This window comes from Phoca vitulina, unplaced genomic scaffold (genome assembly GCF_004348235.1).
Source record: "Phoca vitulina isolate PV1807 unplaced genomic scaffold, GSC_HSeal_1.0 scaffold6, whole genome shotgun sequence".
NCBI lineage: Eukaryota > Metazoa > Chordata > Mammalia > Carnivora > Phocidae > Phoca > Phoca vitulina.
Window position 1 is genome coordinate 12,786,706 of NW_022589709.1, and position 27,791 is coordinate 12,814,496.

At 39.1% G+C, this 27,791-nt stretch overlaps 1 protein-coding gene across 1 annotated transcript; it reads left to right on the forward strand.

Moving 5' to 3' along the window:
• Positions 1-1,158: 1,158 nt before the first annotated feature.
• Positions 1,159-27,634, forward strand: RARS1 (arginyl-tRNA synthetase 1). The gene is made up of 15 exons (XM_032403682.1): positions 1,159-1,239; positions 3,157-3,291; positions 4,835-5,023; positions 6,402-6,510; positions 7,042-7,142; positions 7,722-7,843; positions 9,013-9,133; positions 10,776-10,905; positions 12,046-12,150; positions 14,875-15,053; positions 15,548-15,657; positions 19,786-19,891; positions 26,059-26,231; positions 26,377-26,624; positions 27,418-27,634. The coding sequence occupies exons 1-15, from the start codon at positions 1,174-1,176 to the stop codon at positions 27,525-27,527; spliced, it is 2,004 nt and encodes a 667-aa protein (XP_032259573.1). The 5' UTR covers positions 1,159-1,173; the 3' UTR covers positions 27,528-27,634.
• The last annotated feature ends 157 nt before the right edge of the window (positions 27,635-27,791 follow it).

Below are 27,791 nucleotides of genomic sequence, written 5' to 3' on the forward strand. Positions count from 1 at the left end.
AACACCTAACCTAATTGCACTTTCAGCCTCTCCCAGAAACGTAGTCTTAATTGGGCAGTTAGAAATTTTCTGGTCAGGGATGCCTGGCTGGCTCTGCCAGTGGAACTGGTGACTCTTGATCTCAGGATTGTGAGTTCAGAATCCCTAATCCCTACGTTGGATGTAGGGATTACTTAAAAATAAAATCTTTTTTTTTTTTAAAGATTTTATTTATTTATTCATGAGAAACAGAGAGAGAGGGAGAGAAAGGCAGAGGGAGAAGCAGGCTCCCAAGGAGCAGGGAGCCTGATGCAGGACTCGATCCCAGGACCCTGAGATCATGACCTGAGCCGAAGGCAGCCGCTTAACTGACTGAGCCACCCAGGTGCCCCAAAAATAAAATCTTAAAAAAAAAAAAAGTTTTGTCTGGTCAGAACCAGTAAGGTAATCAATCTGTCACATGGGCCCCCTCCGTCCCCCAAAAGGCAGATGATGTAATCCACCTAAGACCCTTTTGTCTCCAAAGAAAGGCGGCCACACCGTAAATAATCCTTTTTTGTTTATGACTTCTTTGTCTTATCTTTAAAACCTTTCTTTTTTGTAGCCCTCTGGATCTTCCCTCCAACTGCAAGATGGGATGCTGCCTCATACACGAATTAATAAAGCCCTTTAATCTTCAGATTTACTTGAATTTTGTCTTTCAACACTTTCCTGGCAATTAAAACTACCTGAGAGTATTTGCTTTTTTTTGTCTAGCATATCTCTTGGGGACCTTGTCTGTCTTATTTCCAGCTTGTGTTCTAGTGCCTAGAAGAGCGTCTGCCATGTTCATGTGCACAATAAATGCCTGTTGAATAAATGAATGGATTTTGTTAATTATGTGACCATTTCACAAAAGGGCAAACTGAAGCCCTTGAGAGACAGAGGCCTTAGGTAAGTGTCTTTGTCCAAGTTAGTCCAAGCACAGAGCAGCTGTTGCCCAATTCCCGTCAATTTCTCTGCCCCCGCCCCACCATTAGAGTCCAAAGGCAGCAGCCGACATTTCCCGGGGGTGCGGTTCTCCCCGCAGTGTCGCCGGGATCCCGCCAGGTGGCAGCAGAGGTGGCGGCACACAGTCGACAGGAGCAGGCGGTGCGGGAAGGAGGATTTCCGCCTCCGGGAGGGGCTGGTCGTTTCCGCTTCCGGACACTTAAAATGTTAGTTGCTGACGGGAGGATGGAAGGTCTGGTGGCTCAGTGCTCCGCAAGGCTGTTGCAGCAGGTAGGACCACATGGGACCAGTGAAAAGGCTGGGAGGGGAAGGACTAGGATCTGCCCCCCACCCGAGCAGCATCGGGACAGCGGCAGGGAGGCGGGGACCGCCCTGGTCCCCCCACCCCCCCAGGCGCGGGCAGCGTTGTCCCGAGATCCAGGTCTGTGCTGCCTGGGAAGCGAACACCGTCCCAGGGATGGCCCTCCAGGGTAGAGAGGAAAAACCCATCCTAACAAGGCCCATGTGACAATGATCTTCAGCCTTCCAAACCAGCATCCCCGACGTAGAGGTCCTTGTCCTCTCCTAGAGCCCCCCAAACCAGCGTCTTTGGTGCGCTGAAGCTTGGCGTGTCCAGTACAGGCTTTCCCCACTGTGCCCCTCCTTCCCCGCACACACGTGCTCTCTCAGGATGCGGGGGGGTCAGGCAGAGAGAGAAGTGGGATAAGAGCGGGAGCCTTGGGTCCTGGTTCGCAGCTCAGCCGTTCTCTCCATTGATACTGAGCAAGAGGACTCTAAAAAGCCCACACAGTGGTTCATTTGCCCTCCACTGTCAGTATTCCTGGGGGAAGAACAGTCACAGCTTATAAAAGTGAAAGTGGGATATTTCCATTACCTTTTATGCTCAGGTGGGGAGGAGTAATAAAGTGGTTTAAGTACTTATATCAAGGGAACTGCTTTATACCAAATCAGCAATCACGAAATACAAGTTGGTCAAGTAAAATGGCAAGTTCTTTCTTGTTTTGAGCCATATATTCTTTGTCAGTGTGGGGGTGTAAGTACCTTATCATTGGATTGTGATAAAGAATTATAGACATAATTTCTGGAAAATGTTTAGCTCTGTGCGGGGAACATAATATATGGTCATTTATGGCAACCTGTTCATGCTGTAGCTACCTCCTGATAAACATTCTCAAATTTCAGGTGAGGAATCCCCCGTTTAGTAATTCTTTTAGGCTGGAAGCTTTATTGTCTTCTGGATTGGCATGTTTTTAGTTTTAGGTATTAGAGAAAAAACCTGGTTTAGGACCTGAGACAATGGAAACTAAGGGAAAAATTGGGAAGTCATTTTGTCTAAGAAAGGGCAAAAGGGGGCGCCTGGGTGCCTCATTTGTTAAGCGTCTGCCTTCGGCTCAGGTCATGATCCCAGGGTCCTGGGATCGAGCCCCACATCGGGCTCCCTGCTCCACAGGAAGCCTGCTTCTCCCTCTCCCACTCCCCCTGCTTGTGTTCCCTCTCTCGCTGTGTCTCTCTCTGTCAAATAAATAAATAAAATCTTTAAAAAAAAAAAAAAAGGGCAAAAGGCACTTGAAGTATATTAAATGTGACAAAAGGCATTTCCTTTTTAAAAGAGCCCCAAGTCCTAAGATTTGGTAGTTAAGTCAGGTTGGTCACTCTTGAATTTAACTGGTGCTCTCATTAAATCAGAGTGGTTTACTAAGACCAAAGAAACAGGATATAAGGCTTATCCCATTACGTGCTTAATACCCCTGTGCCTCTCCTCCAACATACACACTTAATTTTTTCACACAAAAGGATAATATGATGGGACACCTGGGTGGCTCAGTTGGTTAAGCATCTACCTTCAGCTCAGGTCATGATTCCAGGGTCCTGGGATCCAGTCCCTTATAGGGCTCCTTGCGTAATGGGGAGTCTGCTTCTCCTTCTGCCTGCCCCTCCCCCTGGTTGTGCTCTCTCTCTCTGACAAATGAATAAATAAAATCTTTAAAAAAAAAACAAAAGGATAATATGCTGATGTAATCAAAAGCCTCGAGGGAAAATCACAGCTTATCAAAGGGAAGTCCCTTCAATCCCATCACCTCTGCCATGCCCTGTTGGAGAGGAGTAAGTTTATGGTACAGTTTACCACATTACGGAAGTCGTCAATCATAAGTGGACTGTGGACTGAACAAAGTGCCTTTTCCTTAGGAAAAAGAGATTAAGTCTCTGACTGCTGAAATTGATCGGTTAAAAAACTGCGGCTCTTTAGAAGCTTCTCCAAATTTGGAGCAGTTGCGAGAAGAAAATTTAAAATTAAAGTATCGACTGAATATCCTTAGAAAGGTAAGTACTGCGGGTTGTTTTTCATTCTGTAATTTGAATTATTGTATCTTTTAAAAAACTTTTGTTATCAAAGACTCAGAAAGTATACCCTGAGGAATATGGAGACATGAGTAAAGACTCCCTGTCTTTTCCCCTGCCTTAGACTAGTTAGGACTAAGTTGTTGGTGCAAGTAACGGAGAAGTTAGTGTAGCTTTGTCCTTCCAGGGCCCCTTGAAATGTTTGATCATACTAACTATTTGACCAGCTTGACGTAGGCTTCAAATAAGGTTGAGACATTTCTTTTAATAGTTTATGCCAGGCCTTTTTTTAAAAAACTGTTTTTTGAATTTTAAATAATTTCCTCTATCAAAAGAAAATATTAGAATATAACCACAGTCCTTCTCTGCCCTAAGTTGGTTATTTTACAGTTTTATATTTCATAGTGTCATATTTGGTTTTTTTCCACTTAATATTTCAGAACTTTTTTTTTTCCATGAAGCTTGTGCTGTATTTGTTATTTAATAACCTTATAATCTAACAGTGTTTATCAGTTTTGTCAAAAAACTGAGCTTGTTTTAGTGGAGGTTTTAATTTCTTGGCCTGCCTTTCAAGTCTGCTGATGACACATCCTGGAGGATGACCTCACCCCCATAATTGTCCTCCAGTATGTGTATAGTACTTCAGCCAGGCTGTACTGGCATTATATTCTTTTTTCCAAAGCTGACTCCATTTATTTATCTTAGACTCTGCCCACCCCACTCCCATGAAGTCTTTTTAATCACCTACTTGGGATCTGTTCTGCTTGAAATAACTTTTTCTTTGAGTCTTCTAAAATAACATTTCTTTTCCTTGGAGTCTTCCCCCAAATACCTCACTTTTCTGATTACCTCATTTATTCTGCACTTATTTGTATTCATTTCTGTATTTATTTTAATTCAGAAGTATTATTAGATGTCTGTGTGGTAGAAGGTATGAGGAAAAACACAAAAGAAGAACAGTTTATTATCATTATTATTATTATTTTTTTAAGATTTTAAGTAATCTCTACACCCAGCCTAGGGCTCGAACTTACAGCCCCAAGATCAAGAGTCCCATGCTCTACCGACTGAGCCAGCTAGGCACCCCAAGTACAGTGTATTCTAATACACGTTTCCATAATGCATATTAGCTCTAATGTGTAAATGACAGAATGCTGTCAGTGTAATGGGGGGGCCCATTGGTTCTTTCACAAATACTTTGCCCTACTGAGAAACAGTAGCTAAACGCAGGGTACACAAACAACAGAAAACAAGTCATAGATGAATAAAATACTGTGTGGGACACCCATTCATTCACCCTAACTTCTTTCCCTGGTCACTTTGGTCACATGCTCCGACTGAGAACCACTTACTGGATGGTTGTCCTATTACGTTTCTCAGCATTTCCCAGATGTGAGAGCATTGCACAATGTATGTTACCTTTTGGTGTGTTACCTTCTCAAGACATTTGAAGGTTTCTCAAAATATTTGGGAGTATTTTGTATGATAATTTAATATTTTGTTGACGTTTTCATTTTTTTCTCAGAGTCTTCAAGCAGAAAGAACCAGACCAACTAAAGATATGATTAATATCAATAGCCGACTGCAAGATGTCTTTGGTTGTGCCATTCACGCTGCATATCCAGATTTGGAAAATCCTCCTCTGATAGTGACACCAAGTCAACAGCCCAAGTTTGGGGACTACCAGTGTAATAGTGCTATGGGTATCTCTCAGGTGATTGTATTATTGTAAAGCATTCTTGGTGATTTGATTTTCTTAAGCATTAATCATCATTGTTACTTCTTACATAAATAGTAGCAAATTGTATTCTCAATGAAAAGAACATTTTCCACAGTTCTGAAAAACTTGAGAAAAGAGGAAGTATGTTTTTAATTTTAAAACACAAGTTTGAATATTCAAATTTTATATGTATATTTTATATGTATTTTCAGTATTTAAGGGTGGTACTTGATACTCTTGGTACTTCCCTCCTGTTATGTCCAGGATTGCTGTGTGTTATTGATGAGTATTGGAAGGTGAGAGATTACAAATTAGCCATTTACCAGCCAGTGTCCCCATTACATATGTGATTCAGCTGCGATATCTCTGAGGTGGGCTTATGCATTTCATTTTCAGTTAGAGGAATCCCCCCCTTTTTTTTTTAGTAAGAACCATTTTGAGTTACATTTTAAATTTATTTTTTATTTTTTAAATTTATTTATGAGGTGAGCAAGCACAAGCAGGGGGGAGGGGCGGAGGGAGAAGCAGACTCCCCTGCTGAGTAGGGAGCCCGATGCGGGGCTCGATCCCAGGATTCTGGGATCGTGACCTGAGCAGAAGACAGACGCTTAATGGCTGAGCCTCCCAGGCACCCACATTTTTTAATTTTTATTTAATTACTCAAGAGAGAGGGAGCGGGGGAGGGAAGAGCAGAGGGAGAGGGACAAGCAGACTCCATGCTCAGTGAGCAGGGAGCCCGTCGCTCAACGAACTGAGCCACCCAGTTGCCCCAGAATTCCCCAGTTTAAATAGCTGCATTGTATAATATGTTTGTGGTTAAGGTTATAAAGGTACTGTTTTTATTACCCAAGCCTGAATATTGCACACTTTCATGATTGGAAAATTCCAAATGTGAATATCCTGGAAACCAGCATCATAACTAAAGATTTAATTTTATTTATTTTTTTTTAAGATTTTATTTATTCATGAGAGGGAGAGGGAGAAGCAGACTCCCTGCTGAGCTGGGAGCCTGACGTGGGGCTTGATCCCAGGACCTGGAGATCATGACCTGAGCTGAAGGCAGATGCTTAACCATCTGAGCCACCCAGTCGCCCCATAACTAAAGATTTTAAATCTTCATAAAAGAGTTACAGATAATGTGTGGCAGCTCATTTTGAAATGGAGATCATGTGGCTTGGGCACTTTTGTATTCCTCTTGGCACTGTTGATGCTTGATGCTTTAATCTATCCATCTACAAGGTCATTGGACTTCTTTGCTTCTGCCTCTTGATGGGTCTTAATGTCAGATACATCTCATGCTTTATCAGTTGTGTATTTCTGAGTAACTTGCTGGACTCTGTTGTGTAATGAATCATTTTACATTGTGTTATAGATCCTCAAAACCAAGGAACAGAAAGTTAATCCAAGAGAAATTGCCGAAAACATTACCAAACACCTCCCAGACAATGAATGTGTTGAAAAAGTTGAAATTGCCGGCCCTGGTATGACAGTGTTACCCTTCTTAAGTAGTTGTATTGATGTTGGGTCCTTTTTGAAATAAAAGGAACCATATAACATATAAATGTAGGTTTAAACTGGTATACTGAACAAGGTGGTGAAACACCTTGGATTGAGAGTTACGAAACTGAGGTTTTAGTCTAGACTGAGGTGCCTGATCTTGGATGAGTTATTTCACCTCTCTGTGACTCAGTTTTTCATTAGCAAAAGGGAGATAGATAATGGCAGATAAATTTGTGATAAAAGGTCCACCAACAAATCATATACTGAGAGTGAAGGGGCCCAGGATTAAGTAGGAAGCTTCAAGAGAGTGGTAATGTTTGAAATAGGTACTGAAAGAAGGAGTTAACTAGAGGGCCTTAGGTGGTGTTGGAGTCTTTTAAGTTTTGCCAGAGCCTTATCAGCATTCTGGAGCCAGCATAATTGAAATTGAGAAAGTCTTTGGAAGTGAGCAATCAGAATTCTAAGATAGGAAGCTATCTGATTTTTTTTTCTCTCCTCTTACTGTTCATTAGGTTTTATTAATGTCCACTTAAGAAAGGACTTTGTATCACAACAGTTGACCAATCTCCTGGTGAATGGTGTTAAACTACCTGCCCTTGGAGAGAATAAAAAGGTATATGCACAGTTTGCAATGATATATTAACACCTTAGAGCTGTATGACAAGGGCTGGGAGGGAACTGGCGGTCACTTTTTATACTGAGATTTAATCATTAATATTCAAGGTTATGAACATAACTGAAATAGCCTTTTGCTTGGGTCTTGCTTATTTCGTGGTTTTTCTTTTCACTTTATTCCACAAGGCATTTGAAGTAGCCAGCTGATATTTATGAGGTTTGGCTGAAATAGAGGATAGATTATTTGTATAAACAAATTTGATCCAATTAGTCATGGACAAGTAGATTCACCAGAAATCTAACACAGTTGAATTACAACCTAAGCTGTTATTTAAGTCTGAGTTTATTTTTAAATGTTATTAATGAATGTTAGCAGAGTAAAATGTCTATACCCCTTTAAAAATTTTTTTTAATTGAAGGTATTGACATACCATGCAGATTTAAGATGTACACGGTGTTACTTTGATACATTTATATATTGTAACATAATTGCCTTTGTACCTATATCTACCACTTTAAATAATTAAAGTACAATACTGTCTAAAAACACTTTTTTTTCCCCCTCTTTCTGTCTCAGGTTGTAGTTGACTTCTCCTCTCCCAACATAGCTAAGGAAATGCACGTAGGCCATCTCAGATCAACTATCATAGGAGAGAGCATGTGCCGCCTCTTTGAATTTGCAGGATATGATGTGCTAAGGTATATGTGCTCTTCCCTTTAGAAATTTCTATAGAAAATAGGAAATGTTGCTTGAGAAAGAATCTTTGACTGAATCAGTGATTCATAAGTATGGTTCTGCTTCTAATCACCCTGTGGGCTTTTTAAATAAATTATGTCCTGGGCTTCTCTAAACTATCTTTTAGACTGTCTGGGGGTGGAGCCAAGGAAAAACTCTCCCATTCATTCCACAAATATTTCTTGAGTGCTTCCTGTATCCATGGGGTTATATTTTACTAGAGGGAAGGGTAGGCAAGAAAGAGGTTATGCTGGGCCTGTAGGCCATGGTAGGAAACTGGGATTTTATTCTTAAGTGTGATGGGAAGCTATTGGAGAATTTTAATTAGGAGGAGCAATGTAATCTAATTAAGGATTAGTCTGGCGTCTGTGAAGAAACCAGGCAAGGAAGGCAGAACTGTAAGAAGACTATTGTAATAATCTAGTTAAGAGATGATCTGGTGGTTTGAGATTAGTTAAGAACAGTAAGGGGTGTAAAGTGGTTGGATTGACACATTTTGAAGAATTTTGTCCACTGACATTGGTTCTCAAATCATACTAAGATAATTGGTTGAAAAGTTAAATTTTCATAAAACTGTAATGATCGACATTGGCTCACCTTTTTAGACATTGGCCTAAATCACACTAAGATAATTGGATGAAAAGTTAAATTTTCATAAAGTAATGATCAACATTGGTTCACCTGTCTGTCTCAGTTAACTACACAATAAACAAATCATAGTCCATTGATAGGAACTTCATTGACCACAAATCCTGGAGGCCGGTTATGTGCAGACTCTGTCAGTGGGTATACATTTTAAATATTTTTTTTGTAAAGATTTTGTTTGTTTATTTGAGAGCGAGTGAATGAGAGAGAACACAAGTTGGGGGAGGGCCAGAGAGAGAAGCAGAGTACTGGCTGACATCGGACTCAGTCGCAGGACTCTGGGATCATGACCTGAGCCGAAGGCAGGCGCTTAATTGACTGAGCCACCCAGGCACCCCAATGGGTAAACATTTCTAAATGTACATTGTCCTTGCCTCTCCTGGAGCTTGCAGACCAGTTGAGAAGACAACTGAGTAAACAAGATGTTACTAAATGTGATGTCTGTGTTTGTCATTTTTAAATGATTTTGTCTTCTGATTGGCATTAGATTAAACCATGTAGGAGACTGGGGGACCCAGTTTGGCATGCTCATCGCTCACCTGCAAGATAAATTTCCAGATTACCTAACAGTTTCACCTCCTATTGGGGATCTTCAGGCCTTTTATAAGGTTAGATACCATTTATTGTTATAATATTTGTGTGTTTACCATTCATAATAATTATTAGTTTTCTTTAGGGAGTTCAGAATGGTATTTGAAGCTACTATGGGGTTAAAACTAAACTCTCTGCCCCTTAACACAGCATCTTTGCATTTTTAATTGGTGTATGTTAAAAGTTGAACTCTACCATATTACCCATTATTTTTTTTTTTCCATATTACCATTAAGTGAATTTAGAAGTTCATTGATCAAAAGACGTTTTAGTATTTAAAAATTTTTTTGATCTCAATTTTATATAAGTTGAAAATGTTATAGTATATGTAAGAATAGTTTTTAAAAGACAAATGTACTATAAACCATAATTTTAAATTAATCACTGGTCAGCTTTCACTTGTGACATCCATATACAAATCTTTATTACATTGTTTGTGATTATAATACAATTTTTGTATTGTGTTTAACATTTCATTATCAACTTTCATGTTACTGTATGGTTTGGCTGCACATTGTTTTGTTGGATTGATGTACTGAAGTTTATATTAATCCCTATTGGGGTTTTTTTCTCCCTGCATTTTTGGAATGCTTTTATCCATTCAGTAAACAACTTTGAGACAACGTGTACATATGTTTTTTCTATTTTTAAAATTATTTCCTTTTGATAGACAACTTCCCAAGAATAGGATTACAGCATTAAAAAGTAAACATTTGTGTGGTTTTTTCTTGTTGTTATTGTTTTTTGGGGTTTGTCTTGTTAAGTATTTTCTAATGAAAAAATTGAAAACAATATGTTTACTGATGTAAGACTGGTCAATTATATAACTAATGTTATAAAACACAGTAAAAGAAAAACTGTATATTCCAGTTTTTGTTAAAACACATAGGTATGGGGCGCCTGGGTGGCTCAGTTGGTTAAGCGACTGCCTTCGGCTCAGGTCATGATCCTGGAGTCCCGGGATCGAGTCCCACATCAGGCTCCCGCTCAGCAGGGAGTCTGCTTCTCCCTCTGACCCTCCTCCCTCTCATGCTCTCTGTCTCTCATTGTCTCTCTTGCAAATAAATAAAATCTTAAAAAAAAAAAAACACATAGGTATGTATTTGCAAAGAAATGTCTAGAATTAATGCAGCAAAACATTATCCCTGGTTAGGTTGGGGTAGAATTAACAATATATATTTTTTTGCAGTAAGCATGTGTTACTTTCAGAATAGATAGAAACAATGAAAGCAATATTATTTTTAATTACAAAAAATGAGTTATTCATCCAGGACCATATCCAAAGTGGAAGATGAAGCACAGAAAATTCAGCTTCTACCTGTTAGTTATTCTTTATTACTCTTAAATCATTGGGGTGAAGAAGGTTTTTGTGAATTGGAAAAGTGGAGGTAGCACTGTGATGAGAATTTGGTATTTTCAAGAAAAATGATTTCAAAAGAAGTAATAGGGTTCTTTGGCACATTCATTTTAACTATTGTTGAATGTTGAGATAGAGCACCTGTTCTGTTTTTTGTACTGGTGTTGTAAATTTTCACTTTCCTCACCTTTGTTTTTTTTTGTTTGTGTGTTTGCTTTTTGTTTTAGAAATAAATTCCTTACCTAGAAATAAAAGGCTGGCTTTTTACAAACATTACTTTTTTTTTTTCCTCTTAAAAATAGGAATCCAAGAAGAGATTTGATACTGAGGAGGAATTTAAGAAGCGGGCATACCAGTGTGTAGTTTTGCTCCAAAGTAAAAATCCAGATATTACAAAAGCTTGGAAGCTTATCTGTGATGTTTCCCGCCAAGGTGAGTTTCTGGGCTTCGTTCATTCATTCATCCAAGAAATATCATTTCATGTAGTTTCCTTGGGTCTTTACTCAGAATGACCTTTAATGACATGTTAAACTTTTAAAAGACTGGCAAATAGATTTTTTTTAAAATATTTTCTGACACTGAAACAACTATTAAAATTTATTAAGATAATCAACAGCAAATTTTAACTTTCTTAGAAACCAAGAAAAATTAATTAGGAAAAAAATTCAATTCCAAAAACATTTTTTTTAATCAGGAAAGAAAAGGGAAAATCCTATTCATAGTAGCAACCAAAGCTATAAAACACATTGGAATAAATTTATTTAGAAATGTGTCAGACCAAAGTGAAGAGAAATAAATAACAGGATATAAGACAATTTCAGGTTTTCAAACATAATTTTAAAGGTCACTTTGAAGAATAAATGGGTAAGAATAGCCAATAAATCTTTGAAAAAGAAGGCTAACGATGGCTATTTTGCACTACTAGTTTGTTAAAATGTTTTATAATGCTACCCTAGGTAGTATTGCATCACTGATGCATGGCTAGGCAGGTAAATGATACAATTTAGAGAAAATTATAAGAAAATTTTTAAAATATTTGATCTCAAATAAGAAAGGCCTGTTCATTTTTTCATTTACATTTTTTAAGGATAACATTTCTAAAGTTACACAAGAAGCACCTGCTGCTTGTAGAAAAAAACAGATGTGGACAGGGAAAAAGAAAAAAAATACAGTCTCACTATTAATATTTTGATGGGTGTCTTACATTTTCAAAATAGCAGTATGTATATAATGTGCTTTATCATATTTTTAAGCGGGGAGCCTACTTAATAAATGTTGCAGGTTTTTTTTTTTATGATTTTATTCATTTATTTGACAGAGCACAAGCGGGGGGAGCTGCAGAGGGAGGGGGAGAAGCAGGCTCCCCTCTGAGCTGGGAGCCCGATGCGGGGCTCGATCCCAGGACCCTGGGATCATGACCTGAGCCGAAGGTAGACACTTAACCAACTGAGCCACCCAGGTGCCCCTAAAATGTTGCAGTTAAATAATAAATTTCTTTTAATGTAAGATGTATGTCTCCTATTTGTTTAAATTCTTACAAATTTTTTTAAATTTGGTGACTTTTTTCCCTAGAGTTTAATAAAATCTATGACGCATTGGACATCTCTTTAATAGAGAGAGGGGAATCCTTCTATCAAGACAGGATGAATGACATTGTAAAGGAATTCGAAGATAAAGGTAGGCATTCCTTTTTTTTTTTTTAAGCTTTTCATTATGGAAATTTTCAGACATAGGCAAAAGTGGAGAGAATATTACAATCTTTTAATCATTAGGGTTTTTTTTCAGTCTGTACATTTAATATACATCTTAAAAATTATGTAAATCCGTAGGGTCCCTCCCCATTCCCTGCTTTTTTCTTTTGTTATTGAAGAAACTGGGCCATTTGTCTTAGAGAATTTCCCACATGGTATTATTTAACACTTCCTCATATCTGTATCTTCTGAAGAGGCTTGATTTAAATTATGGTTTGTGTTTTTTTTCTTTGTCTTTTGTTTATTTGCAATCAGTCCAACAGTGTCTGGTTCGCTCTCTTTGTGTTAAGGTGGATTAGTAGGTTCAGGTGTCAGCCTGATACAGCCACATATTTTCCTATTAGACCTTCCCCTATTGTTTTTAGCAGCTGTTGATGATCATTATCATTAAAGGTTGGAAAATGATAGTGTTCTGTTGTTCCTTCTTTATTACACCTTGAATTCTCCTGTGCCAAACATTGCCACATAATTTTGGGTTACCCTGAAGTACAGTTCACAAAAGACAAGCAGTATAAATTCATCAATTTCAGGATAGTAAATTAGTTTCTTAGCATCTTCCAGATTCATCTGAGTTGTTTTTAGCATTATTATAAAGATCCATTCATCACCAAATATTTTATATTTTTTAATCATTTACCTTTTATTACACTTCTTAAATTTTTTTTTTTTTTTTAAGATTTTTATTTATTTGAGAGAGAGCATGAGAGGGGGTAGATTCAGAGGGAGAAGCAGACTCCCTGCTGAGCAGGGAGCCCAATGCTGGACTCAACGTGGGACTCTGGGATCATGACCTGAGCCGAAGGCAGTTGCTTAACCAACTGAGCCACTCAGGCGCCCTGTACTTTTTATTTCTCACTGTCCTATTTTTGGCTAAAGGTGGCCTCCTCAAACTGGATGTCTTGTTTTTTGTCTTTTTCTTGACCCCTATAGTCTTTGATAGTTTACTTACTTTCAGGTACACAACATTCTAAGATTATTTTGTATGTTTCCTCCCTCAGATCTAGAATCAGCTAACCTGTCTTCTCCAAGAAAGCCTGGTTCCTTGAATGGGAATTGGTATTTATTAATCACAGTCTGTGGCCTACGGATTATACTTTTAAGATAATAAAATTTTAGGGGCTTTTTTAATGATGAGAAGGAAGCACAGAGAAATTAGTTACTTGCCAAGGTCATAAAGCTAATAACAAGTCTGAGGATCAAACCTAGGCAGTCTAGCCTCAGAGCTTTTTTTTTTTTTTTTTTTTTTTGGTAGTTAACACAGTGCAGTATTGGTTTCTGGAGTACAGTTCAGTGATTGATCACTTACGTACAACACCCCAGTGCTCATCATTAAGTGCCCTCCTTAATACCCATCACCTATCTAGCCCATTCACCACCTCCCTCCCTCCATCAACCCTCTGTTTTCTATTGTTAAGAGTCTCTTATGGCTTGTTTCCCTCTCCCCTTTTTTTCTTGCCCCTTCCCATATGTTCGTTTGTTTTGTTTCTTAAATTCCACATATGAGCGAGATCATATGGTATTTGTCTTTCTCTGACTTATTTTACTTAGCATAATATCCTCTAGTTCCATCCGAGTCATTGCAAATGACAAGATTTCATTCTTTTTGATGGCTGAGGAATATCCCATTCTATTTATATGCCACATTGTTATCCATTCATCACTCGATGGACATTTTGGCTCTCCATAGTTTGGCTATTGTTGATAATGCTGCTATAAGCATCTGGCTGCATGCTTCCCTTGGAATCTGTATTTTTGTATTCTTTGGGTAAATACCTAGTAATGCAATTGCTGGATCGCAGGATCGTTCTATTTCTAACATTTTGAGGAACCAATACTAAGAGTATATTTGCTGCATAGAGTTATTGTGAAGGTTGAATTTCAGACTTAATGAAATTTCGTACATAGTAGCAATCAAATATAGCTTTGTTATTGTCATCATGTTCTTTCTTGTCCCTTATTGCATCAAAGAATTTTGCCTTTTTCGACATGAATATAAGAACATGATTTTATTTTTTCTTTCCACTAATCATTCCAAATGCTAAGCCCTGCCATGTTTGTTTCCTGGATCCTGGTACAGTTTTCACTTCCGTTCAGTACATTTCAGGAGGCAGTGATATTTCACCAGAGGAAGTATATGGCTCTAACTTGAAAACAGAGCATGGATTTCCGTTTTCTGTGTCTTTGAGTAGGTGGGCTCCAGTAAGGTGTTTTTTAAGATTTTATTTTTATTTATGAGAGAGAGGGAGAGTGCAGGGGGAGGACCAGAGGGAGAGGGACAAGCAGACTCCGTGCTGAGTGCAGAACCTAATGCAAGGCTCAATCCTAGGACCCAGAGACCATAACCTGAGCTGAAACCAAGAGTCAGATAACCGACTGAGACACCCAGGTGCCCTGTGAGGTGTTTTATAAAGAGTTTGGGAGCCAAGTGTAGTGTGAATCCAGAAAACTGCCAGGCTAGTTCACCTGTGCCCTGAGAACATCATGGGTGCCCAGACAGTAGCCATTTTCCAAGACTCATAGTAGGTCATAGTGCCATAGTGTGGGGGAAAAATGTAATTTCTTGAGCTCTCTAGTAAATATCTTATAATAACTCATCTTTTATATTCCTTCAGGATTCTTTTAACATTATTAATAAAGATTTCTTTCCTAGGATTTGTGCAAGTGGATGACGGCAGAAAGATTGTGTTTGTTCCAGGATGTTCTATACCATTAACCATAGTAAAATCAGATGGAGGTTATACCTATGATACATCTGACCTGGCTGCTCTTAAGCAAAGACTATTTGAGGAAAAAGCAGATATGATTATCTATGTGGTGGACAGTGGACAAGTGAGTTTGTAGATTTGTTTATGTTCTTACATTATCTGTTTGGAGCTGAGACAGTATGGTAGGGTTTGTGGCATTTAGCATTGGAAGACTGTAAGTCTTCCCAAAGACTAAAATTCAGAACTGCAGTGGAACATAAGAGGAAAAACAGGGTTTGGAGATTTGGTCACACTTCCCCGCTTTTCAGCTTATTTCCATAAACATCAATGACCCTTCCTATCTGAAAGGGTGGTTGTGGACCTAAAATTTAATTGAGATTATTGCACATGAAGCTACCCTTAATTCAGCCACTTTAAAAACTTTTGGACACAGAAAGTAAAACAGTTCTGCTCTTACTCTCTCATATATTGGGTATAAAGAAGAGTTTTTGTAATTACGCTTGCCTTCTAAGATTTGTGAGTAAAGTTTACAAATCTTTATTTCTAAGCACAGAGTTTTAAGTCACTTTTTTGTTACCAGAAAGCTTAGCAAGTAACTTGCTATTTGTTTCTTTGTAGTCTGTGCACTTCCAGACAGTATTTGGTGCTGCTCAAATGGCTGGTTGGTATGACCCTAAAGTAACTCGAGTGTCTCATGCTGGATTTGGTGTGGTGCTGGGGGAAGACAAGTAAGTCTGGAAAGTCTTGAGTGTTCATAACATACCTGACCCCCAGATTTCTTTGGAAGAGGCTACATTTCATTTGATACCATATTAGAATTAAAATGCGCAATTTTCTTTAGTCTGTATATGTGGTAATGGTGAATCCAACTGAGGCTTTTTGTACCTATATCTTATCACTGCTAGAGAATGTGGCCTTTTAGAGAAATTTGGACAAAGTTGAATGAAATAGACTTAGCAGATTTATAAAGAGTAAATTGTAAAGTCTGTCATAGTACCTTCTCAGATTTCAAACAGAATACTTAACAGTATATTTCAAACATTTTGTAAATGTCTGGTTTTTTTCCTTCACAATTGAACACCTGGTCAACACATATACATTTATTGAGATTCCAATTGAGTTTTAAAATTCACAGCTTTTATTTTTATGTTTATCTCAAAAATACTAAGTTTGAGACCTACATGTTTGTTTTTTAAACATTTTTATTTATTTGAGAGAGAGAGAGAATGAGTGGTGGGGAGGGGCAGAGGGAGAGAAGCAGACTCCCTGCTGAGCAGGAAGCCCGATGCAGGGCTTGATCCCAGGACTCTGAGATCATGACCTGAGCCGAAGGTAGATGACTAGCTTAACTGACTGAGCCACCCAGGTGCCCTGAGACCTACATGTTAATATATTTCCAATTTTTCTATTTTCCAGTCATTTCCCCACATTCTGTTCAGTGTTTACAAAATAAAAGGTAAATACAAGCAAATATATATAGACAGTGTTCATCAATTCAAAGGCACAAAATTTTTAGCATCTTGCATTTAATAGTGTCTTAGGATCACTTAACTATTTAATTATCATGTCTCTTAAAATCTGTGCCATTTTAGATTTAGTGATACAGCCCAAATATAACACAAAGGTGGTAATGGTTTTAAAAACCACATGAAGTTGCTCAAGATGCTTGGTTAGCCATTGTTACAGAAGCCTTAATTAAGCATTGTAAAAGGCTAGGTGTGTCAAGGTATTATTTTAGATACAGATTATGTGGAGATCACAGACTTGGAATCAACATCAAACTTCTATATATAATGTAGGACTCTTCTCTAGAGCTGCACTTTTTGCAATCAAAACACTAGGTCCTTATTTGGTGTCCATGGTTGTCCTAAGAAAGTGCTTGAAAACTGAGTTGAGTATTGCCTATATTTTCTTAGTTTCTAAACTGTTCATTTTTTGGACTGATATTTAGATGATTATTCTTAACAGTTGGGTGAAATTATCAAATTTACTTTTATATCTACATTTATCACCAATATTCATATCTTGGCATTTAACTTGTTGATCATGTAATGCTAAGGGATTTTTTTCCCTTGATTTGTTGTTTCATATTTCTGCACTCAGCATCATGTAATTATGGCATCATAGGCCACTAAAGAAAAATAATTTTAATAGTTAACCAGTGGCAGCTTACCATATTTTAAAATACATACATTTAAAATGCTCAGATTCTGCTGTTTCTTAGTGAAATTTTCTGTTTTATTTATTTATTTTTAAAGATTTATTAGAGAGAGAGAGCACACAAGTGGGGGGAGGGGCAGAGGGAGAGGGAGAGAATCTCAAGCAGACTTCCTGCTGAGTGTGGAACCTGACACAGAGCTCAATCCCATAACCCTGAGATCATGACCTAAGCTGAAATCAAGAATCAGACACTTAACTGACTGAGCCACCCAGGTGCCCTGAAATTTTCTGTTTTAATTATAGTAAATAGTTTACCCTTTAATCATCTTCCTCTTCTTCCTTGGACCCCTATTTACTGAGCACCTGTGCATGGCATTGGCTGGGTGCTCCAGTGTATACACAAAGATAACAGAAAATGACCTTTTCCGTGAAGGAGCCTGTCTTATGAAGGGGAGGAATTTCCTGGGGAGCCTGTTAAACTATACATGCCAGGCCCCACCAGGGGAGTTAATGATATATTAGGTTCTAAAGTAGGTATTAGGTATTTTTTTAAAAACTTCTGATACTCAGATATGGATCTTCATATTAGAACCACTGGTCCTAGGAATAAGCCAACACCAAAAAAACACAAAAATTCAAGGCAGGTGCAGATAAGGACTAACAGAAAAGACCAGTTATTATAGAGACAACATTAGGGGAAGGCCTCCCTTACCATTTTGTCTAGCTTTATGATGGGTAACATTTTATCAGGCAGAAGATTTGAAGGTTGCTGAACACTACTACTTAGGGGATGTCATAAGGAAAGCCACAGAAGTATTTAATGTATTCAGAGCATGGGTAATAAAGGAGTTTTAATTCTGTGATAAACGGCAAGAAGATTCTAAGGTAACTGAAAATACAACTTTAATAGGAAGTATCTTGATTATTTTGGTGGGCTTTGTGTTGGATAGAAAAGCATGCTTCATTTGTACCATTATTGCTTTGAAAATTTTTTAAGATTTTATTTTTAAGTAATTTCTGTACCCAGTGTGGGGCTTGAACTTACAACCCTGAGATCAAGAGTCATACACTACTGACTGAGCCAGCAAGGCACCCCAAAGAATTTTTAACGTTAAAAAAAAAAAATTATAAACTCAGTGTTGTGCAGACTTCTGTTTAATAGGTAAAATCCAGTTTTTAAAAAGTAATCTCTGTGGCCACCATGGGGCTTGAACTCATGACCCCGAGGTCAAGAATCTCATGCTCAGGGCGCCTGGGTGGCTCAGTGGGTTAAACCTCTGCCTTCGGCTCGGGTCGTGATTCCAGGGTTCTGGGATCGAGTCCCGCATCCTGCTCCTTGCTCAGCGGGGAGCCTGCTTCTCCCTCTCCCTCTGCTGCTCCTCCTGCTTGTGCTCTCTCTCCCCCGTCAAATAAATAAAATCTTAAAAAATAAGAAAGAACTCTTTAAATAAAAAGAAAAAAAGAATCATATGCTTTACCAGTTGAGCCATCCAGGTGCCCCAGTAGAATCCAATTTTTTTTTAATACTTTTTTTAAGATTTTACTTATTTATTTGACAGAGAAACACAGCGAGAGAGAGAACACAAGCAGGGGGAGCGGGAGTGGGAGAAGCAGGCTTCCTGCCAAGCAGGGAGCCCGACGTGGGGCTCGATCCTAGGACCCTGGGATCATGACCTGAGCCGAAGGCAGACGCTTAACGACTGAGCCACCCAGGCGCCCCTAGAATCCAATTTTTGTGAAATGCCTTTTTTTTTTTTTTAAAGATTTTACTTATTTGAGATAGAGAGAGAGATGGCTAGAGAGGGATCAGGAGCAGGGAGGAGGGAGAAGCAGGCTCCCCGCAGAGCTGGGAGCCCAATGCAGGACTCGATCCCAGGACCCTAGGGTCATGACCTGAGCCAAAGGCAGACGCTTAACAACTGAGCCACCCAGGCGCCCCTGTGAAATGCTTTTAATGGTAATGTTGCCCAGGACAATGCTCCTCAGTGCTTTTGCCCCATCCTCACAGGTGGATTTCAGTGGGTCTGAATGGAGCCCTGGTAGCCTGCTTTTCTTAAGCTCTTCAGCTGATTTCTGTTGTGCACCCAGAGTTGCTTGCCCTCAGCAGGTGGGATTATTATCTAGAGAAATGCAAATGAGATTCCAGTTAGGAATTTGCTTAGTTCCCAAACTGTTCTAGGAGCAAACATCTATTTTATTAATTTTTCAAAGAAGCCAGAATAAGCCAAACTTTGTGTTCATGAAAACAAATTAACAAATGTCTTTATTTTCCTTTTAGGGAGTGTATTATAGGTCCACATGAAGAGAATGCTATTAGGAGCCTAAAGCATAGAAAGCTTTCAGTTGAGGACTATAGATGAAAGATAATTAAGAGTACCACTCTTTCTCTCTTTTGGCATCTTCCCTTTTTGCCAACTGGAATAAAGCAGTGTCAAACCTTCATTTTCAAAGATTTTCTAAGTGAGAAGTTCTGTTTCAAAATCTACTTAATTGAGGGGCGCCTGGATGGCTCAGTCGTTAAGTGTCTGCCTTCAGCTCCGGTCATGATTTCAGGGTCCTGGGATCGCGCCCCACGTCGAGCTCCCTGCTCGGCACACCCCCTGCTTGTGTTTCCTCTCTTGCTGTCTCTCTGTCAAAAAATAATAAAAATCTTTAATAAAAAAACATCTACTTAATTGAGACTCAAATTTTTTTAGGAAGAAGTTTAAAACACGTTCAGGTGAAACAGTGCGCCTCATAGACCTTCTGGAAGAAGGACTAAAACGATCCATGGACAAATTGAAGGAAAAAGAAAGAGACAAGGTAATCCTAAGCCTTGTTTGCATATTGTTGTGTAACGTATGTTGTGTTGTGATTTTTTCATTTTTGTTTTTATCAAAAGAACTGGGGAGCATTATGAGGAGCAAATCCACTTAGGACAAGCTTATATTACTTGGATTTTATTGCACAGTAAGTTTCCTTACTGAGCATTTAGTTTGAAAATACAGTTCTTGGCTATTAAAAAGGCTATGTTTTCCTCCTCTGTTAATGTGGCATATTATCTCTGCTTCTTGTTTGCATTCTCCTGTCACTACTTTGAACCAATGATTCAAAACTATTTCAAATTAAGAGGTTAGACTCTCCAGCCTACAGTAGGATCTACATCTGCTGAGTTCCTCTTTCAGGGAGCACTTGGGAGAGTAGTAGTCCTAGCAGTCAGCACCTACCACCCAAGGCCATTGGCCAGCCGTGTCAGAGTAGGCAACAACATAAAGGGCTTTCATAGCACCCTTAAAAAGGACTGTGGTTAGGTTTGTGTGGAATTTGAGTAATTAAAGCAAAATAAAGAAAACTTGACAAGAAAGAAGTAGAGTAAAAGACACAAGAAAAACATTTTTTAAGATAGGAAGGTCAAGAATTGAGATTCAAACAGTAGTGATGTTTTGGAATGAGCATAACTACTATAAACAATATAATTACAGAAAGAGACATAGAGTAGGATGAAATATAGACATGAAAGAGCCAAACACAAAACAAGGTCCTTTGAGGGAGGGAAAGCCCTTTCGTTTGGTTCGTATAGATCACTGACAATCCAGAGAGCATGAAGGCAGGCCATGAGACTACATTGTTCCCACCTGCTCCCTTTCCATTGCCAACAAAATGAAATGTAAAATAGCTTTTCTCTCTATTTCTACTAGGTGGATGCCAAGTCTCCACAGCTGGTATCTCCAGAGTAGTTTTTCCTTTTAGTTCTGGCTTAGGCACATCTAGCACCATCAGATGAAAGGTGGAATATTTGGTCATCTAACCAATTTGTTTACTCTGCATGATGGTAAAAACTGCTTTGGCTCTTCCATTTGGCCAATTTGCATACAGTAAAATGTAAAATATGATGATTTCTTACACATATTATGCCTGGTAACTCCAGCCATCACCCCAGAAAATTTCCTGTCACCATGGGTCACTTTCATTTATTCTAGGACTTTATATAATATGGTGCTGTTTTCTAGGTGTATCAGTAGTTCATTTCTTTTTATTGCTAAAGAATAGTGTTCTGTTGGGGTGCCTGGGTGGCTCAGTCGTTACAAGTCTGCCTTCGGCTCCGGTCATGATCCCAGAGTCCTGGGATCGAGCCCTGCATTGGGCTCCCTGCTCAGCGGGAAGCCTGCTTCTGCCTCTCCCACTCCCCCTGCTTGTGTTCCCTCTCTCGCTGTGTCTCTCTCTGTCAAATAAATAAATAAAATCTTAAAAAAAAGGAATAGTGTTCTGTTGTATGAATATACCAAATTTTGTTCATTCATTCTGTTGATGGGCATTAGGGTTGTTTCCGTTTGTTGGTTGTTAATGAATAAAATGTTAATTTCAACATTGTTAAAGCCCTTTTATGGATACATGCACTTTTACTTTGGGATATATATCTAGGAATATCATTGCTGGGTTTAGGGTTAGAGTTGGCTTATGCTTAACTTCATTAAAAATTGTCAAGGAGAGTATTGTAACCATATGCACTCCCATCATGAATATATGATCGCTCCAGTTGCCCCCATCTACCAACACTGGATTTGTCAGTCTTCTGGTGAAGGCAGTGGCCTCTTACTGTGGTTAAAATTTGCATTTCTTGGGGTACCTAGGTGGCTCAGTTAGTTAAGCCTCTGACTCTTGAGTTTGGCTCAGGTTATGATCTCAGGATCGTTGAGATCAGGCTCTGAGCAGAGCATGGAGCCTGCTTAAGATTCTCCCTCTGCCCCCCCCCCCCCCCATGCACATACGCATGCTTGCTCTTTTGCTCCCTCTCAAAAACAAAATTCCGTTTCCCTGATGAGTCATGTTGTTGATTGCCTTTTTTAATGCTTATTGGCCATTTATATATCTTTTATGAACGGTCTTTTCAAGTCTTTTAACCATTATTTGTTGCAAACCATCAATATTCATTTATATTTACATATTTACCCTTTCCTATGCACTTCATTCCTTCCTGAAGTGTTTTTGCTTCCATCAGGGATTATTTTCCTTCAGTCTGAAGATCTCCTTTTAGTATTTTTTTTGTAGTGCAGGTCTGCTGGTGATAAGTTCTGTTGGCATTTGTTTGTCTGAAAACATCTTTGTATTGCCTTTAGTTTTGAACAGTATTTTTAGTGGGTATAGGATTCTAGCCCAGCAGCTGTTCTTTGAGCATTTTATTTTATTTTATTTAAGATTTTATTTATTTGTTTGACAGAGAAAGACACAGCAAGTGAGGGAACACAAGCAGGGGGAGTGGGAGAGGGAGAAGCAGGCTCCCCGCTGAACAAGGAGCCCAACACGGGGCTCGATCCCAGAACCCTGGGATCATGACCTGAGCCGAAGGCAGACGCTGAACGACTGAGCCACCCAGGCGCCCCTGTTGTTTGAGCATTTTAAAGGTGGTATTCCATTGTTTCCAGCTTCTGTAGTTTCTTGGAATATCAGTTGTCTCATTGTTGCTCCTTTAAAGATAATGTGACTTTTGGGCGCCTGGGTGGCTCAGTTGGTTAAGCGACTGCCTTCGGCTCAGGTCATGATCCTGGAGTCCCAGGATCGAGTCCCACATCGGGCTCCCTGCTTAGCAGAGAGTCTGCTTCTCTGTCTGACCCTCCCCCCCTCTTGTGCTCTCTCTCTCTCTCTCATTCTCTCTCTCAAATAAAATCTTTAAAAAAAAAAAGATAATGTGACTTTTTCTTAGACTACTTTTACTATTTTTCTTAGACTTTGTTTTAGTACTTTGACTAAGAAAGGCCTAAGTGTGGTTTGAGGGTTTTTGCGGGTGGGGGGTGGGGGTGTACTCATCCTGTTTGGGAAGTAGCTGAGCTTCCTTAATCTGTAGGTTGTATCCTTTCATCAGTTTAGGAAAATTCTCAGCCATAGCTCTTAAATTATTGCATCTTTGCCCTATTCTGTTCTTTTCAAAATTCTGAGTACTGTGTTAGAATTTTTGACTGTGTGTCCTACATGTCTCTCACACTCTGCTTTTTTTTTTTTTAAGATTTTATTTGAGAGGGGCGCCTGGGTGGCTCAGTCATTAAGTGTCTTCAGCTCAGGTCATGATCCTGGAATCCTGGGATCGAGCCCCGCATCGGATTCCCCAGGCTTCCCCCTCTGCCCTTCATCCTGCTCATGCTCTCTCTCACTCACTCTCTCTCAAATAAATAAAATTTAAAAAAAAAAAAAAGATTTTATTTGAGAGAGAGAGGAGCCTCTCTCCTTAAGGGAGGAATGAGAAGCAGACTCCCCGCTGAGCAGGGAGCCTAATGGCGGGGCTCGTCCCAGGACTCTGGGATCATGACCTGAGCCAAAGGCAGACGCTTAACCAACTGAGCCACCCAGGTGCCCGTCTGCTTTTTTTTTTTCCATATTTTTTTCCTCCCTCTGCTTCCTTTTGAATATTTTCTACAGTTCTGCCCCTTTTCTCCAGTTTTTTTTTTTAAGATTTTATTTATTCATTTGAGAGAGCACAAGTTGGGGGGGAGGAGCCCAGGGAAAAGGAAGACTCCCCACTGAGCAGGGAGCCTGATGCAGGGCTCAATGCTGGGGCTCAATCCCAGGACTCCGGGATCATGACCTGAGCCGAATGAAGGCAGATGCTTAACTGACTGAGCCACCCAGGCCCCCCTCCTCTGATTTTTTGAACACCTTAATTATAATTTTCTTTTAGCTTTTCATTTTGAAATAATTTTAGACATACAAAAAATTACAAAATAGTACAAGGAATTACTATTTTTAGCTTCCCCAAATATCAATATCTTGTGTATGCATAGTATAATTACAGAATTAGGATATTAAAATTGATGTAGGAATAGTAACTAGTCTACAGATCTTATTCAGGTTTTACCATTTGTCTCATGAATGTTTTAGTCCAGTTACCTAATCCAGGATTACCTGTTGCAGTTAGTTGTCATATCTCCTTAATATTTCTAAATCTGGGTCATTCCCTGCTCTTTGACTTTCGTGATCTTGACACTTTTGAAGGGTACTGGTCAGCTTTTTGTAGACGGTCTCTCAGCTGGACTTGCTGTTTCCTAATGATTAATTCAAGTTATGCAACCTTGTCAAGACATGAGTTCTAGAATCCTTACTTCATTTCAGAAGGCACATGGTGTTGATAAGTGTAATGATTGTTCATTAATTTTGATCACTTTGTTAAGGTGATACAGTTTTCTCCACTGTAAAGTTAATATTTTCCCCCTTTGTAATTAGTATTTTTCAATATCTTTATTTAAAGCAATTCCAGATTTAAAGTTGCTTTTGTTATTTTTGTTTCTCTTTTCTTTTTCATCTTCCTCCCACCCAACCCCCTCTTGATTTTCAATTACATCTATTGGTTTTATTAGGCTGGGTTTTTGTTTTTTGTTTTAACTGGATGCTGGGTGTTGTGAATGCAAAATTATAAAAGTTCTATATAATGTCATCTTCCTCCAACAATCTTTTTAAGTTTCTATTTATTTATTTGACAGAGAGACACAGCGAGAGAAGGAACACAAGCAGGGGGAGTGGGAGAGGGAGAAGCAGGCTTCCCGCGGAGCAGGGAGCCAATGTGGGGCTCGATCCCAGGACTCTGGGATCATGACCTGAGCCAAAGGCAGACGCTTAACAACTGAGCCACCCAGGCGCCCCCCTCCAATAATCATTTAAATCTTCCTCTGGCAGATAGCATACCAGCTGATTATCTTAATTCTGTCAGTCTTGGGCTGAGGCTTTGTTAGGGCTGAATGAAGCATTTCAGTTTTACTCTTAGGGTGAGGTTCTTATTGGTGAAATATGGCCCTTCGAGTTTCACCAGGGTATTCACTAGTGCCCTTCCCCCGTGCTCCTGCTGGGATGCCCTAGCCTCACACAGCTGCTGAAATCTGCTCACTTCTTCAGCCACCCACTTGCTCTTTCCTGCTGGATTTTTGGGGAATCCTGCCCCAATGCCAGCCACTTGGTGGTTTTAAAGAAATGCGTTCACAGAGTTTTTCCCTCCTCTGTGGTTCCCTCTTGGTGATTTTTGTCCTATTTTGGCAGCCCCAAACTCAACTCTGTCTTCTTACCCCAGTAAGAACACTTCTTTCTGCTTGGCTTTTGTTCCCTATTTGTCCACCACATAGTGATTTGGACAGTGTCCTAGGGGTAAAGGTCAGGTAAATGTGGAACTCAGTCAACTTCTGTGTTTCCCTTCTCCCAAAGATTATATATAGCCCCTCAGACTTTGCTTGTGTTAATGTTCTCTGGTGACTTCATATAGTTGCTTCATATGATTTACCTAACTTTTAAATAGCTGCTTTTGGTAGAAGGCTTGGTACATGATGGTATATTACAGGCTCCTCCATGTCCAGAACAGAACCTTAACCACTTGTGGCCTGATAGTGCTTCAGAATACATGGCCAAATATTAACAAAACAATGCATGAGTTCTTTCTCCTACTCCTGACACCGTGTTTTGTTTTTTAAATTCCAATGTAATTAACATATAGTGTTATTAGTTTCAGGTGTATAGTATAGTGATTCAGCAATTCTGTACATACTCGGTGCTCATCAAGATTAAGTGTACTCTTAATCCCCTTCACCTATTTCACCCATCCCCCCCATCCGCCTCCCTTCTGGTAACCACCAGTTCTCTGTTTTTTGTTTGTTTTTTTAATCTGTTCATTTGTTTCTTGAGTCCCACGTGAGCAAAATCATACAGTATCTGTCTTTCTCTAATGGTGCTTTCTATTTCATATCTACTGAATATTTTGTGGGGAAAATATTCAAGCTGACACTTCATATTTTACAGATAAGGTTCTCATAGAAACACTTTTTGTTATGCAGAGCTGATGAGTTCTATTTTCATTATTCTTTTATTTGTAGATTAGCCCATGTTCCCTCAGTGTCGATATTTATTAAAATTAACTGATAAAGGAAAACCATTAGATGCTCCTGATCCCTGTCTTGAGCCTGAGACACCAGGACAAAGGCAGTGGTCAGTAAACTATGAAGTTTTTTTTTTTCCAAAAGGTCTTAACCGCAGAGGAGTTAAAGGCTGCTCAGACGTCTGTTGCTTATGGTTGTATCAAATATGCTGATCTTTCTCATAACCGGTTGAATGACTACATCTTCTCCTTTGACAAAATGCTGGATGACAGAGGAAACACGGCTGCTTACTTGTTGTATGCCTTCACTAGAATCAGGTAATTGTAGTGGTGGTTTATTTTGAATCAATTGATAGGATTTCCAATTTATATCAGTCATTTCTTACTATGTTATCTCTTAAGTGGAGAAGAATGTGCCTAACCACAGAAAATGATGAATGATGGCTATTGTCTGATTTCTTAGGTCTATTGCTCGTCTGGCCAATATTGATGAAGAGATGCTCCAGAAAGCTGCTCAAGAGACCAAGATCATTTTGGACCATGAGAAGGAATGGAAACTAGGCCGGTGCATTTTACGGTTTCCTGAGATTCTCCAGAAGATTTTAGATGACTTATTTCTCCACACTCTCTGTGATTATATCTATGAGCTGGCAACTACTTTCACAGAATTCTATGATAGCTGCTATTGTGTGGAGAAAGATCGACAAACTGGTCAGTGTCTCTTTCAGTGGTCATATTGGGGGGTAGGGCACCAGCAAGGCATTTATTTGAATTGGGTGTAGATGGTTTTCAACTTGTTTTATTACTAGAACATCTCCCTCCCCTTTTTCCCCCAGTTATGTACTGGTCCATATCATATATAATAGACAAAATTCAACTAGATCTCATAAGAGCATAAATGGAATTCTCATTCCCAAAGTAGTTTCCCCACCCTCAGGCACATGGCATGGAACCATAGAAAACAGTTGGAAGAGGACTAGGAGTAGGACATTGCCAACAAAAGCAGGGTTCCAGAATGAGTCTTTGGGAGTTCTTGGTAATGGAAACTGCCCTTGGGAGAAAATTGCTATCTTTTCTTACCTAGGCTTTAAGGTTACGTAGTTATTGAAGTAGACTGAAGTAATTTGTTATAGGGCAAGTAGGTGTTTTTGAGGATCATCCTTCAGAACTGAAACTTTATTAGAAAAAATAATCTCACCATTATCCTAGAATTAAAGTTTAGAGTTATATCAAACCATGACACCTAAGATAAAACTCTTGAAGAGTTTAAAAAGAAAGATAAATCATTACAGAACTTGTTTCCCCTTATCAGTTAGAAACAGATTTCTTGAACAGAAACCTTTCTTTCTTGGATTGTCTTTATTTTTTAATATGGAGGTAATTCTAGTTAAAGCCCTAAAACATGATGGGGTAGGCTGTTCATCTTTCAGTAAAATACAGAAGTAAAAAAGATTCTTCAGTAATTTTTTAAAAGACAAATCAATCTCTTTTTTTATTTTCTCAGGACAAGTGTTGAAGGTAAACATGTGGCGTATGCTGCTTTGTGAAGCAGTAGCTGCTGTCATGGCCAAGGCGTTTGATATCCTGGGAATAAAACCTGTCCAAAGAATGTAATCCTTCTTAGGTTTGAACACTGTGTTTTTACCAAAAATAGCAATTTAACACTATCTGCTTTTTTACAATCATGTGAATACAAAAATAAGTAAAGGAAATTTGTCAGCTATCTACGTAACGTGTTTTTTTTACCCCCTAACAACCGGGTCTCTGAAAAGAAAAACATTACTTTCCCAAAATTACTTAGTGGGGTCGTGGAGTAAAAAGGTTTGTTGTGTACTTTAGTGAGAGTGTATATTGGGTTGGCTGAATGTGTTTTCATTC